This window comes from Takifugu rubripes, chromosome 9 (genome assembly GCF_901000725.2).
Source record: "Takifugu rubripes chromosome 9, fTakRub1.2, whole genome shotgun sequence".
NCBI lineage: Eukaryota > Metazoa > Chordata > Actinopteri > Tetraodontiformes > Tetraodontidae > Takifugu > Takifugu rubripes.
Window position 1 is genome coordinate 8,912,722 of NC_042293.1, and position 12,445 is coordinate 8,925,166.

At 45.9% G+C, this 12,445-nt stretch overlaps 2 protein-coding genes and 1 pseudogene across 4 annotated transcripts; 1 reads left to right on the forward strand and 2 right to left on the reverse strand.

Annotated features, from left to right (window-relative positions):
• Window positions 1-4: 4 nt before the first annotated feature.
• On the reverse strand, window positions 5-6,309 carry fnbp4 (formin binding protein 4). 3 transcript variants are annotated; one of them, XM_029841491.1, is made up of 17 exons: window positions 6,103-6,309; window positions 5,586-5,663; window positions 5,373-5,503; window positions 4,957-5,128; window positions 4,480-4,627; window positions 4,272-4,377; window positions 3,848-4,192; window positions 3,555-3,747; window positions 3,343-3,473; window positions 3,165-3,269; window positions 2,780-2,913; window positions 1,682-1,848; window positions 1,309-1,586; window positions 1,067-1,184; window positions 788-963; window positions 554-711; window positions 5-465 (listed from the first exon to the last, which is right to left on the reverse strand). In XM_029841491.1, the coding sequence occupies exons 1-17, from the start codon at window positions 6,224-6,226 to the stop codon at window positions 381-383; spliced, it is 2,649 nt and encodes an 882-aa protein (XP_029697351.1). In that variant the 5' UTR covers window positions 6,227-6,309; the 3' UTR covers window positions 5-380. The 3 variants fall into 3 exon arrangements, with proteins under 3 accessions (XP_029697351.1, XP_011605554.2, XP_011605553.2); XM_011607252.2 differs by having other exon boundaries at window positions 788-966; XM_011607251.2 differs by having other exon boundaries at window positions 788-981; window positions 6,103-6,308.
• Window positions 6,310-6,328: 19 nt separating this feature from the next.
• On the forward strand, window positions 6,329-8,871 carry LOC101063652 (seipin pseudogene; annotated as a pseudogene).
• Window positions 8,872-8,942: 71 nt separating this feature from the next.
• LOC101063430 (leucine-rich repeat-containing protein 10-like) lies at window positions 8,943-11,853 on the reverse strand. Its single transcript, XM_003967379.3, has 3 exons — window positions 11,737-11,853; window positions 10,926-11,590; window positions 8,943-10,746 (listed from the first exon to the last, which is right to left on the reverse strand). Exon 3 carries the CDS (start codon window positions 10,600-10,602, stop codon window positions 9,772-9,774), a length of 831 nt encoding a protein of 276 aa, XP_003967428.1. The 5' UTR covers window positions 10,603-10,746; window positions 10,926-11,590; window positions 11,737-11,853; the 3' UTR covers window positions 8,943-9,771.
• Between the last annotated feature and the right edge of the window lie 592 nt (window positions 11,854-12,445).

Here is a 12,445-nt window from a genome sequence, read left to right on the forward strand (position 1 = left end):
CAAGTTTAATTTGTGAAAAAAATTTAATAACTTATTTACAAAATGTACAATGTCTTTCGTCCCTTCTCCAAAAACAATTCCTGAACCCGTTTTTTGTATGTACACAATTGTAAAAATGGTCAGTAAAACAGACGGTCCCTCACAACGAAGCGTTGGTCAATGTTTGCGAGGCCCATACAAAAATGTTGGTGAGTCAGCGAATGTCAGACATTTGGCACATTTACAGACTACAAAAGCCACAAAATGACACTCAAACTCGCTTCATAAAAAACAAAAACATTAAAAAAAATAAATCCCCAAAAAGTACACTGATCTGATCCATCTTTGGAGTGAAGTTTAAAAAAAAAAAATGCCAGCAAACTAAGAGGACATGCCAGAAATCACGTGTTCATCTTTCGCCGCTTTATTCGTTCTCGCCAATCTTCAGGTAGTGCTTCAAAGTTGGCATTCTTTGAAGCCTTTCCTCTGTCAACACAAACAAATATCATTTTAAGCCAAAGAGTTAAATAAAACAGCATGGCTTCATTGCTACGTAATACGAAGACGAACTTACGTGAGGATCTGCTGATGCTTCCAGTCTTCGATGCTCCTCTTGTTCAGCTGATCTCTGTCCTCGTCACTGGAGCTGGATTTCTCTTCTTCGTCTAATTCCTTCTGAATGCTCTGCCACTTCTTCACGAGGGATGGCATTTTAATTTTTGCCTTCTTCGACTAAAAGACAGAGAGGTCAAAAGAATTTGAACCCTGCAGTGTTAAATTTGAGCAGCGAATCAGGACCACCACTGACCTTATCCTTCTTTACTTTCTTGGTCTTGTCTGTAGGAGGCATTTTGGGAGGAGCGGGTTCAGTAGGGGGCTGGGGAGGAGGCAGTGGGGGCTGAGGAGGTAAAGCTGGGACCGGTGGAGGAGGTGGTTCACAAGGGACCAATGGGGCAGCTACAGCCGGTATGCCCCAGTAAGCAGCTGCTGTCATAAGAGAAGCTTCAGAAAGAGGAAAACCTTTGCGCATGAATATGGAATAATAAAACCACCAGAACTTAAGATTTCAATGAAGAGATTGTTTTACCTGCATTGAGAGCAGACTGAGTGTAGAGAATGGGGCTGCTGCCAATGATAGCTTTGTTCTGCTGACCGGATTTCTGACGTTTCTGACCCTTCGCCAAGGGGACCCATGCCTCCAGAAGCTGCAGTGGATAAAAAAGGAGAAGAAAAAGAATTAACAGGGTATTATTAGTGTTGAAAATTAACAGAGAATCATTCACACAAGAATAACTAATAAACATGCAGAAGAAGCCTGAACTCCCGTACATTTGTCCCAATGGCGCCTGGGGGTAAAGCGGGCCTTGTGCCGGCATCTTCCTCCGTCCCTGGAGCTGGTGGCTCTGTGTCATTATCATCATCCATCTCCATCTCCACTTCCATTATCTCCTCATCGCTTTCTGGAAGAGGGGGTGGAGGAGGTGGGGAGTCTGGGGGGAGCGGCGGAGGCGGGGGGGCGCAGGGAGGTGGAGGAGGGCTGTCAGGAAGAGGAGGCTGAGATGGGGACCAGAGGGACGATGTGGCTGGCAGAGGAGGCGCTGCTGGGGCTAAGGAAAGAGAAAATGTATAAAAGACAGCATTAAATCCTGCCATGCCTGACAACATAGCAGTTTTGGCAACATTAATAATAAAGGAAACTGACCTGTTGCTACAGCCGCAGACATGGGTGTTTTTGGGTCAGACTGGTCTGGCGTCTGTGTCTCGGTACCCTGGCTGCTCTTTGTATCCTCGCAATTTTCCTCCTTGGTTGGAAACTCCCACTGGGAAGCCCCGGTCCGATCGTTCACATAGAAATATCGCCTGTGCTCTCTAAAAAGTGGCACAACAGAGATAGAAGGCAAGAGTCTCAACAGCTGGTGCACAACCTGGGTTTAGTTTCATTGCACCCTGGGACAATTGGGCAAAAGAATGGAGGTAATGGGCACAGGGCAGGGTTTTGCTTCTTGGTATGGATGGCAATTTCATCCATCCCAAAATGGGGCCAGATTCAGGTGTGGTTATGGATGTGGATAAGGAACCCACCTTGTTCTCATAAAACACAAAGAATTAAAAACATCTCAAGGTCCTGAAAGTAGTAATCAGCAGCTCACACCATGGTTGTCATATTTGAACTAACTAAGACAACCATTCCCAACCAGTCACAGGAAAACACCAGAGGAAACAGCACCAGAGATCAAAAAAATGACAATACTCGTCTGGATTTAAATCAGAAATTAATTTTTCAAAAAATATAAACATGAAGACATGAAATAGAGTAGGTCTGACCTGCTGGATTCCCGTCATTGCTCCATCTTCACCTTTAATTTGATGCGTGACACTTCCCTCTTCCAAGGCGTCACAGTCACCATTGTATTCTGGGAGGGTTCAGTCCTGTAAAGTGCAAAGCTCTCCCACAAAACCTACCATAGCCCCCGTATTCCACTGACCGTACCCATAAGAGTCTACAAGGTGCCCTCACAACAAAGGGCTTTAGAGTCCGAGTTCTAGTACCGGAGTAGCAGGTTTATTTAACAGGAAGCAGGCTGGCCCAGACTGGATGCTCCCGTACCAACACGTGCAAAGCAGAGTGCTAGGGCATCTGAAGAGTCTGGGAAGTATTTTGATCCTCTCGGACTCGTTAAGCTTCTCCCCCAGTCATGTTACAAGGTCTGCAACTTTGGAATTGTGGGGGTTGTAGTCACATGGTAAGACTTTTGGGGGACGCGGGTGTTTAGAGATGTGAAAGGTAAGGAGCGCGTACCTGTCCCAGTGGCAGGACCAGCCTTTAGGGGTGGCGTTAAGTTCGTAATATTTTATGTGTTCAGCAGCTTCTTGCAGCCGTCGGCGCAGATAGATTCCATCTAGTGCTCCTTCCCTCCAATCAGCGATCCGAGTCTGGATAGAGAAAAAGAGACAATTAGAAGACCAAAGGGTGGAAGTGACAAAGACAAAAGAGACATGAGTAATTACAGTGAGATTCAAGCTGTGATAGATTGTTGAGGGGGATTTTAAATATTTCATACTACCATGTCTGTGTGTAAAATGGAATGTAACAAAACTGAGCATTTTAATATTTTAAAAGTCTTAGCTAGAATAGCTACAGTTGGAGGCAGAGCATTTCTCAGAATGAGCCGTCAGGTCTTTACCTCTGTTTGTAGCAGAAGCAGCTGAAAGTTTGAGACGGCTTTTTTGTTGATTCCCAGGAACTCCATCTTGCTGATCAAGGTGTTTGCCAGTTGTCCAATCTGAAACTGTAGGTGTTTACCATGAAAACAAATCCAAATCTTAGCCAATACCCATGTTACAGGCAGAACATTGCTGTACCTTCAGCTCGGGTGTTTCCACTTTGACGTCAGCCATTTCCACCTCTTCTTTAACCACAGGCTTTGACACGGTTTTCTCCTCTGAGCTCTCAATTTCCCCCTCTCCGATGGTCTCGGAGGTCTTAGAATTTGCTAAAAAACGAGCCACAGAAATAAGTAAGAGAATGGTACTTTCACCAAGTTCTATCAAGTAAACCACATTCTTGGGCTCACCGGTTTCGGTGTTGTCCACCAGGTCTGAGCTGCGACTATTAGAATCGGGGCTGGCGACACTGGGGAAAATAGTCTTCCACCTGTTTTTCTTCAGCAGAACACCACGAGGACCAGAAGCTTCTTGGCTTGTCTCAGAGCAAGGACTGGACCCTCCGGCGCTTCCATCGCCCTCCTCTAGTGCTCGCAGCTCTGCCTGAGAAACAGGAAATAAATATATTCCAACAATTAGCATTGAAAGAAAATGCCTGACTAAAATACAACCGTAATACATCCTAGTTGTAATTAGAGTGTACCTTCTTCCTCTCTAGTGCCAGTTCCAAATCCATCGTATCCTCTTCGGCCTCTTCTTCAGCCTGTGACGTCTCTCCAGACAGCTTCTTAGTGTTCAGACTTTTCTGAGGGGCAGGGTCCGCGTTCAGGTCTGGTAGATCGGCGGCAGGCGTTTCAGTGGGTCCGACACCTTCGCCATCAGAATCTACACTCTTTTCTGGCTCGTCCAAACTTTTAATGAGCCCTTTTCTCCATTTTTCTTCTGCTTCTTTCACTTCAGATGGTATCAGAGGACCGAGCAGTGATGCAGCCACGCCCTGGCGCTCCTCTTCTTCACTTGTGAGGCCCACAACACTCTCGGTTAATTCCTTTTTAGATGTGAGAGAAAATAATTACAATTAAGAACCACTTAACAGTGCACCACATTCACATATGCTGGGAATTTACCTTTGTTTTGTTCTCTTTCACCGTTGGCAGGCTGGCAGTGGAGGCAGCAACAGTTTCCTCAGTTTGATAACCCGCGTGTGCTGTGCCATTGCCATTGACACTGGTGCTAAAAAAAAAAAAATGACAAAGGTTCTATTATTCCTCACATGACTATACATGGCGTGAGTTGTGCAAAAAAAATTAAAATCTGTCCATTTGTTTCTCCCACCTGTTGGTGTACTGTCCCAGACTTTGCACCTGATTGGCTAAATAGTGCGGCAGCTCCCAGGAGACCTCATTGGTCAGCGTGTTCCAATAGTAGTAGCAGCCAGAGTTCTCATCCCACACCTCCTGCCAGTCTCCCATCTCTACACCAACTGTGAGAAAACACAGTACCAGTAGAGGTTTCATTCAGAGGGTTTATTGTGTTCTAAATCTTTACAAAAGATTCCAAAATATTTACACAAGGCTGCAATGAGGTAACCCACTATTACCCATTTACTACCCATTCTTAAATATGCGCAAGAAAGTGTCTTGTGAACTTTTTACCAATTACCAAAATAATGGAATTTTGGTGTCTTTAGCGTGTCTTTTACATAAGGACTAATATGCAACAGCTTTGTTAAAGTGAACAGTGGAGACCCTAAAATGAAGGTCTTACAGTAGATGGAGAAATGTATGCAGATTTTAAAAATAGTGCTCTTACCTGTAGCTAATGAGCACTGAGTATTGTACTCAAACTCTGTGCTTTGTTGCTTCTGTTCTTCACTGGTAGCTGACTTGCTATTACTCTGAGGTTTGAGGGAGTCGGTTGGTGGCAGTGAAGATTGAGACGGTGTCTGATCTGAACCAGGCTGAGTGGTGATTGCATCGATTTCCTGTGGTGGATACAACATTGGCAGAAACATTTTATTGCATATATTTGTCTCCGGTCCTAAGAATGACCCTCATGGTGCTTAGGAATAATTGCATGTAAGAAAGCATTCTTAACTCACACTGTAAACATCATTATGTTGAATAAATTGATCTTTTGTTAGCCTTATTGTAAACACGTGAAATGCTCAAAACTGCAGCCGAGTTCAACAAGAAAGTATATTAAAAGGTACTGAAAATTATACTCACAGCCATAAAATTGGCCAGTGTGCTGTCAATGTCGGCTGACTGGTTGTGTTGGGAATTTGTAGCGGAGGTGCGGACATTCCCAGATTCCTCTTCATCACTATCTTCATAGGCTCCAAGCAAGGATAGCCCCTCTACAAGGGAAGACAAAGAAGAGAATGTTTCCCAATTCATTGAAAATTCAGTGAGTGGGGCAGGTGGAGGCAGACCGTTTACCTGTAGCTTTGACTGCTGGAGTCTTCATATTTGGGCGCATTTGTTTGACACTTTTGTTGCCGTCACCTTCTTGTTCATCTGGGAGGAAAGTAAGAAAGAATTTGATTAGGATTCCAGAAGTAAAAGCAATCTGACCTACGGTAATGTTAACTTCAATGAGTGTTTTTCTTCTGATAAGAAATAAACACAAGAAACGGACTAAAGTACCATTCACAATTTTGTTTCGTTACGTTTCACATATCTCAATCAGTCAATGAGTCCTAAAACGTGAAGGTAAAGTTATGCTAACAATGACCACTAGCACGCTATTTACTAGCATGGTAACAACCTGATAGTTTTAAAGGAGGATTTAAAAACTACACAATCCACCACAAATGCTTTAAATGGCTTATAAAGTGTATTGGCGACATTTAGTTTTACAAGATGTTATAAATACTTTGTTACTATATTTGCGGGAATGATTCTGATGCGATTATTTATACGTTAGCATTTAGCTAATGCGAGGCTAATAACCTACCATCCGATCCAGATAGCGGCTCATCGCGTTCACCGGCATTTCCACTTCGAAGCCCAGGAGGCGAAAGCTGTAGGATCGTTCTCCGACCGGCCGCTGCCCCGGCGAGACGACTTTTTTTCCCCATCAATGTTGATCTAGCCGACGGCCTCGCTACTTGCCCGTGGTAATTGCGGCAACTCTTTACACTAGCACAGGAAGTAGTTTAACTTCCGGTTCATAAGTTCATGTTTTGGCCGTCTAACCGGGTTGGTAGCTAATGTCACTTCACAGCTCGTACACTCACCAATACAGCAAAGCAGGACAAAGTTTATCTTTTACCAGTGACATTCTGCTTTTGTCGATTACCTCACCTGTTTCGTGGATCAATTAAGCGTTTACTGGTTTGATAAACTGAAACTTGTACCTTCGTGAAATCTGGAAAAAGCGAAGATAAGCAATTACACGGTTGAAGACTGGAGCCACCCACCGATGTCGTATGAACATAAAGAGGACCCGCCACACTGGCAGCAGTCATCAAGGCTGGAGGGGGAAACAACTGCCCAAACCAGGACCGCTAGGAAAACCACAGGCTCGGTTGGATCGCACACTATTATGGGTACGATGGGGCCGGTTCTGCATTGGCTGCACGATGTGGCAGCCGTGACGCTCCTCAGAGCGCGGCGGACATTATTCCAGGCTGCAATCCTTCTGTGTATCCTGGTTTTGCTACTTTGGGTCTCAGTCTTTCTGTATGGAAGCTTCTACTACTCCTACATGCCCACCGTGAGCTTCTCCACCCCCGTGCACTTCTACTACACGTCTGATTGCGATGCTTCAGAGTCAGCACTTTGTTCCTTCCCCATAGCCAACATCTCTTTCATGAAGAACGACAGGGATCAGGTGATGGCCTACGGGCAGCCTTATAGAATATCATTGGAGCTGGAGTTGCCAGAGTCACCAGTGAATGAACATCTTGGTATGTTTATGGTCAAGTTCTCTGCTTATACCAAAGGTGGGGCGACGGTGTCGTCCGTAGGGCGATCCACCATGCTGCACTATCGCTCCAGCCTTCTGCAGACTCTGGCCACTTTGGTGTTCTCTCCGTTCCTTCTGACTGGGATGGCTGAACAGAAGCAGCTTATAGAAGTTGAGCTCTACTCAGACTACAAGGCTAATACCTATCAGCCGACTGTCGGCGCAGTCATTGAGATCCAGTCCAAACGGGTTCAGATCTACTCATCTCAACTCCGCATCCACGCTTACTTCACCGGTATAAGATATGTCCTGTACAACTTCCCTCTCACGTCTGCGGTGATCGGCGTGGCCACCAATTTTGCTTTCCTTAGTGTCATTGTGCTCTTCAGCTACCTGCAGTTCATATGGGGTGGGCTCTGGCCTCCAGATCAGGTGAGAGTCAGAGTAATGATGGGAGACAACACCCGCATCCAGCAGAGGAAAGAGGAGGCTCGGAAGCGTATGGAGAAGGAGAACTCTCAGAAGGACCTATGTTCTCCCAAAGTGATCGGAGCTATGAACGAGCCGTCAGACGTCCATGGAAGTGAAGCAGAGCCCGAGCCCGCATCCAAGGAACCCACGATGACCTCAGATACATCTGGAGGTGTAAGTCAGGATGCGCCTTGTGACTCTGTGACCCCCGAGGAGACAAACAGCTCTGAGGGGTTAAATGGATGCCAGACGCGTCAGCCGGATGAGACGTGCCTGCGACAGAGACCTGGGCCATGGATGAGCCTCTGAATCTGTCGCAATCTGTCCCGTTTTGATTGATACATCTGTAAGTCCAGGCCTAAGTACAAATGCATGACAGTCTAATGTGCGTTGTTTTAGCAAACCAGCTACGAATTGAGTATTTATTGTCTCGCATGGGGAACTCTTAACCTCACCAAAGCACCGTTCCATTTCTTTTGTTCTTATCGTCTGTTTATGGTTATCTCTGTCCCATCTTGAGGTTTCTTTTTATGGACGCACACTCAGCAGGAGGAGGGACAGCATTCCATTCTGAATCAGTGGTTTCATCAGTATTACCTGCTGCTTTTAGAATTTAGCACCTAACTATCAACACGCCCGGAGTTGCTTCATGTGTTCACGTCATGGCCAGCCTGCATAATCTGATGTCAACCGAGTAAATGGGCTTTATTACAATTCAGTCACAAGTTGAACCGATTCTGTCTTCAAATGTAGCTTCAATGTTCCTTAAAACGCACTCCAGAATTTCTGCGTCTCTAAAGGATTTCAGTTTTAGCCTTGTGACGCTAACCGCATCTACTGTGTAAGAAAAGTGTCTTTGTTTTTAATAACTTTTAAAAAGATATATATAGAATATATAGACATAATGGGTCCAGTTTGAGGGGAATGAAGACGCTTCTTCATCACTGAATGAGAGATGTCTTGTGTGTGACGGGGGATTTCACAGCTACGGCTCATTCACTCCAATCATCTGTGCACGCCACGCTTGAGCCTCGTAGAAACTATTTATTATGCTTTTCACAGAAAAACAGAACAGATGCAGCAGAGTAGACCTGAGGTCACTAAAGGCCGTTTAGCAAAGCTGATGTTTGTATTCACGATGGGTTAAAATAAAGATGAATCGGAGACGTTACTGCTTTAGTTATGATAGAGAAGTGAAAGTGATGGAGGAAAAGATTCAGTTATTTATGCATGTAAATGCACCAGAGGCTCTAACCGCAAGTGTTATTTAGCGACACAGTTGTATTTATTTTCTTCCTATCTATGTGGACTTCTGTCTGAAACAATAAAGCACCTTCTGCTGACATTTTGTGCCAATAAGCTGCGTCATTTCAGTAATCACAGATCAATAAAAAGGAATGGAATCCTCCGCCTGCATGGTTGAACGGATGTATTTCACAATCCACTGTGACAAAAAGAGCATCACTGTATGCATGCATGCTATTTAACTTTTCGAATTATTAATGAATGTGAAAATCAAGCCAATAATCACTTTTTCCTGAAGTAATTAGACGGCAGGGCTGCAGTTACAGAGCAGAGCTGAGCGCACTGAGGCCCATTAGCAGTCTTAATTCTGCCAGATGAATTATACATTGGGCTGAATAAGAAATGCACTAATTGACTCTCATCATCCATTACTGGTATTAAAAACCTCACTGTATTTAACCTCAGCAGGGAGGGATTGGTGTCCAAAGTCCCCTCTTCTGCAACATAATGTGAGAAAACCCCAACATATGTCCCAGACAACAAACCCATTATTGTTGTTTACATCCAGAATGAAATTCAAAATTCCAAAACAAAAGCAAATGGGTCACCAGTTATACTGCTTTTAACACTTCTGACAAATTCTTTGGTGCAAGGAAATGAAATCTTTCTATTTTTGTTTTTTAAAAAAAGGTCATACATTCTGTTGCTTTAATATTGTATAAACATACTGTAAACACAAACATCTACTGTCTCATTCCAAATTCGGAGGCTGTGAGCCTTCCTGTGAACGTGCATTCATAACCTACTTAATATGTCGGGTTTCGCTGCTGTTATACGCCAAAGCAATCTGTTGTGGAGGTCACGGCTGTGTCCTGTCAACGTCGAGGGGGATGCAGGAGAGTTAGCATTGTAGCCCTAGCAAGAATGTCTCAGCGTGTGCCCAGGATGCAGACCAACCCTTAAACCTTGACCATCATCTCCTGTTTCCAGTCTTCTCCTCTACATATGTTGCTCCTCCCCCTCCCCAGGGAGAGCGTCCGCCACCTCCGCTGTAGCCTCACCGGCTGCCTTTGTCCCGTCGTCCTCCTGCTCGTCGTCTGAGCTGTCCGCCCAGCGCCCGACTCTCCTGACTCCCTCTCCCACCGCCGGGGCGTTGACGCAGGGGTTGTGGTCGTAGATGACCAGCTTCAGCCCCTGCATGTGGCCCAGAGCTGGGAAGTGGCGTATCCTGTTCCGATCCACATCGATGACAGCCAATAGGTGCATATCCAGCAGGACCGGAGGAAACTCTGCCAGCTGGTTCCCAGCAAGCCAGATGCTCCTCAGCTCTTCCAGCTGGCTCAACTCTCTTGGTAAACTCTGTATCTGGTTGTAACCGAGGTGAAGCGTCTTCAGATTAGAGAGCTCGCAAACAACTTTAGGGAAACTGAGGAAGCAATTGGTCTCCAGCCACAGCGTACTGAGTTCCTTGAGGTCTCGAAGTTCTCCAGGGAGGCGCCAAAGCCTGTTGCTACCCAGGTAAAGGATACTGAGCTGGGGCAGGCGGCAGACAGCCACAGGTAGTTCCTCGAAGCAGTTGAAGTCCAGGGCCAGGAGCTGCAGCTTCCTCAAGCCCTGGAGTTCAGCCGGTAACCTGCTGAGGTTGTTGTTGCTCAGGTAGAGCTTCACCAGCTCGTCGAAGACACAGGCGGCCACAGGCAGCCGGCGCAGCTGCCGGCCGCTCAGGTCAAGGGTCCGGTCCAGCGGCATGTCCTCCAGGTCCCCCACCAAGAAGCGCTGGCAGCGCTCCGAGGGGACAAAGGCGACGATGCCTCGCACGGCGTTACCCATCCTGGCTGACTGGCTCTGACACGCGCAGGCCGCCGGCCCTCTTCATCAGTTTGCGGGCTGAGAGGGGATGTTGGTCTCGTTGAGGAAATTGAATGGCGTCCCATTAAACGAATGCTGCTCCACCGCCCATCCGGGATTATTGATCTTGAGCAAATGGGAAAAGCAAGGAAGTTTGTTGCACATTAAGGCTGTAGAAATGATGTTGACTTCAACATCAGCGTATAAAGATGATTTGACAATGGCAGGATTTCCACGCTGAATAACAGGTTAAAAGATAAATAAAAGCTCCGCCGGCGACATGAAAACACAGTAAACATACGTACTCTCCCATGTGTTCCCAGGGCTCTGTGCATCTTCTACAGTTAGATTTTTGCCTCCTAATGAGCTGGACGTGCCGTCCCGGCAGATATTCCCCAGTGCAGTCCTCTCACTGTACCATGAGCTGTGCCCTGACTTTCATGGTGATAGCAACAGCTAGAGCTGCTCTCTCCTCCCTTTTTGTGCCTCCCCCCCCCCACCTAAACCCTCCTCCGAGATGACAGAGATGGGAGAGAGAGGCGCGGGAAGGGCCCAGGTGCTGAGTGCCAGAAGGGCAACGAAATGCACGATTAACCTGGCTCTGCATCTATTTTTTGGGATTTAAATCTCCACAAAGGGAACTATGTGGTCACTGCTGTCGCCCGAGGTCTGGCTGACCACATTCTGGCGCTCTTTTTGACTGGACTTTATCATGGCCCATGATGGGGTGGGGTGGGGGGGTTCAGTCTAAATGTATCTTAGCCTCTCTACCTGCTCGAGGTGCGAACTGTTCGGCCTATCTCGCATTCCTTCATTAGAACTATTTTCCAGCCAGATAAAGCTGAGAAGGTATTTCATTTTCCACTCCGTGACAGGTCGCCTTCTGCACTTGTCCTTATCTGCTGACTGCTGTGGGGCCTCAGCCGGGTCAAGAACGTGGAAACATGCTGCGTCAATGCCACGGTCGATGCTGTGAAACAGAAAGAAAGGCAACAGCGGTGATTGCGGGAGCTACTTATTCCTAACACAGGAATAAAACTTGACGTTATTTTATGGTGGAAAATACATGTGCTGTATTTTTTTTGCAAAATCAGCCAGAAGAGTTTCGGTGAATACCAGGGAGCCACATCTTCCCCACATTTTCTGCCTCTGCTCTGTGAGGGCTGCAGAACCGGGTCATCCCATGAGTCTTTGCTTTGTCGCTGGCTGCAGCGCTCCGGCACACCAGCGTAGTCTGGAAGTTATGGCTGCTGGCCAGCACGTTTTCAAGTCCAAATAGCCAAAGGTCGAGATTTGCTGTGTGTATATATTATAATCTGGACTATCTGGTTTCTGTGATTGTGCTTTTGTTCCCTCCGCCAAGGGAGGAGCGTATACGACAGCTGGGGTTTGTTAGTAAAATAACCCAAAATGATATGAAAGGGTTTTCATGAACTTTTCAGGAAAGGTTAATAATGGACCAAAGAACAGATGATTACATTTTGGCAAAGTCATGGATTCTGGAAAGACTTTGATCTTCCTAAAGCATCCACCTATGTTATGTAACCTTGTATTACTACTGCCTGTATACTATGTACAATATGTGGGGAAATTACTAGGCAGAAGTATACGCTCTCGAGTCCTTTTCTCTAGTTGTTGCTGCTGTTGAAAAGAATTTGGAATATGGTCCCCAGAATCAGACGACTTTAGAGAATTTGAATTTATCTTTGTTCTTCATTGTGGTGGATTACAGTACAACGGAAACACATTGAAACATAACTACCATTAAATCCACACAAACAATATATTTTCCATGAATCCAATATCAGAATGCAATATGCATTTT

What these genes read in the sequence shown, in the direction of transcription:
- fnbp4 (XM_011607251.2), bottom strand. Translation starts at nt 6,226, where the DNA reads ATGGGGAAAAAAAGTCGTCTCGCCGGGGCAGCGGCCGGTCGGAGAACG. An exon ending in TCAGTGCTCATTAGCTACAG is followed by an intron (nt 4,628 to 4,956) that starts GTAAGAGCACTA and finishes GTTTTCTCACAG; the next exon opens with TTGGTGTAGAGATGGGAGAC. An exon ending in TGGAAACACCCGAGCTGAAG is followed by an intron (nt 3,270 to 3,342) that starts GTACAGCAATGT and finishes AAACACCTACAG; the next exon opens with TTTCAGATTGGACAACTGGC.
- LOC101063430 (XM_003967379.3), bottom strand. Translation starts at nt 10,602, where the DNA reads ATGGGTAACGCCGTGCGAGGCATCGTCGCCTTTGTCCCCTCGGAGCGC.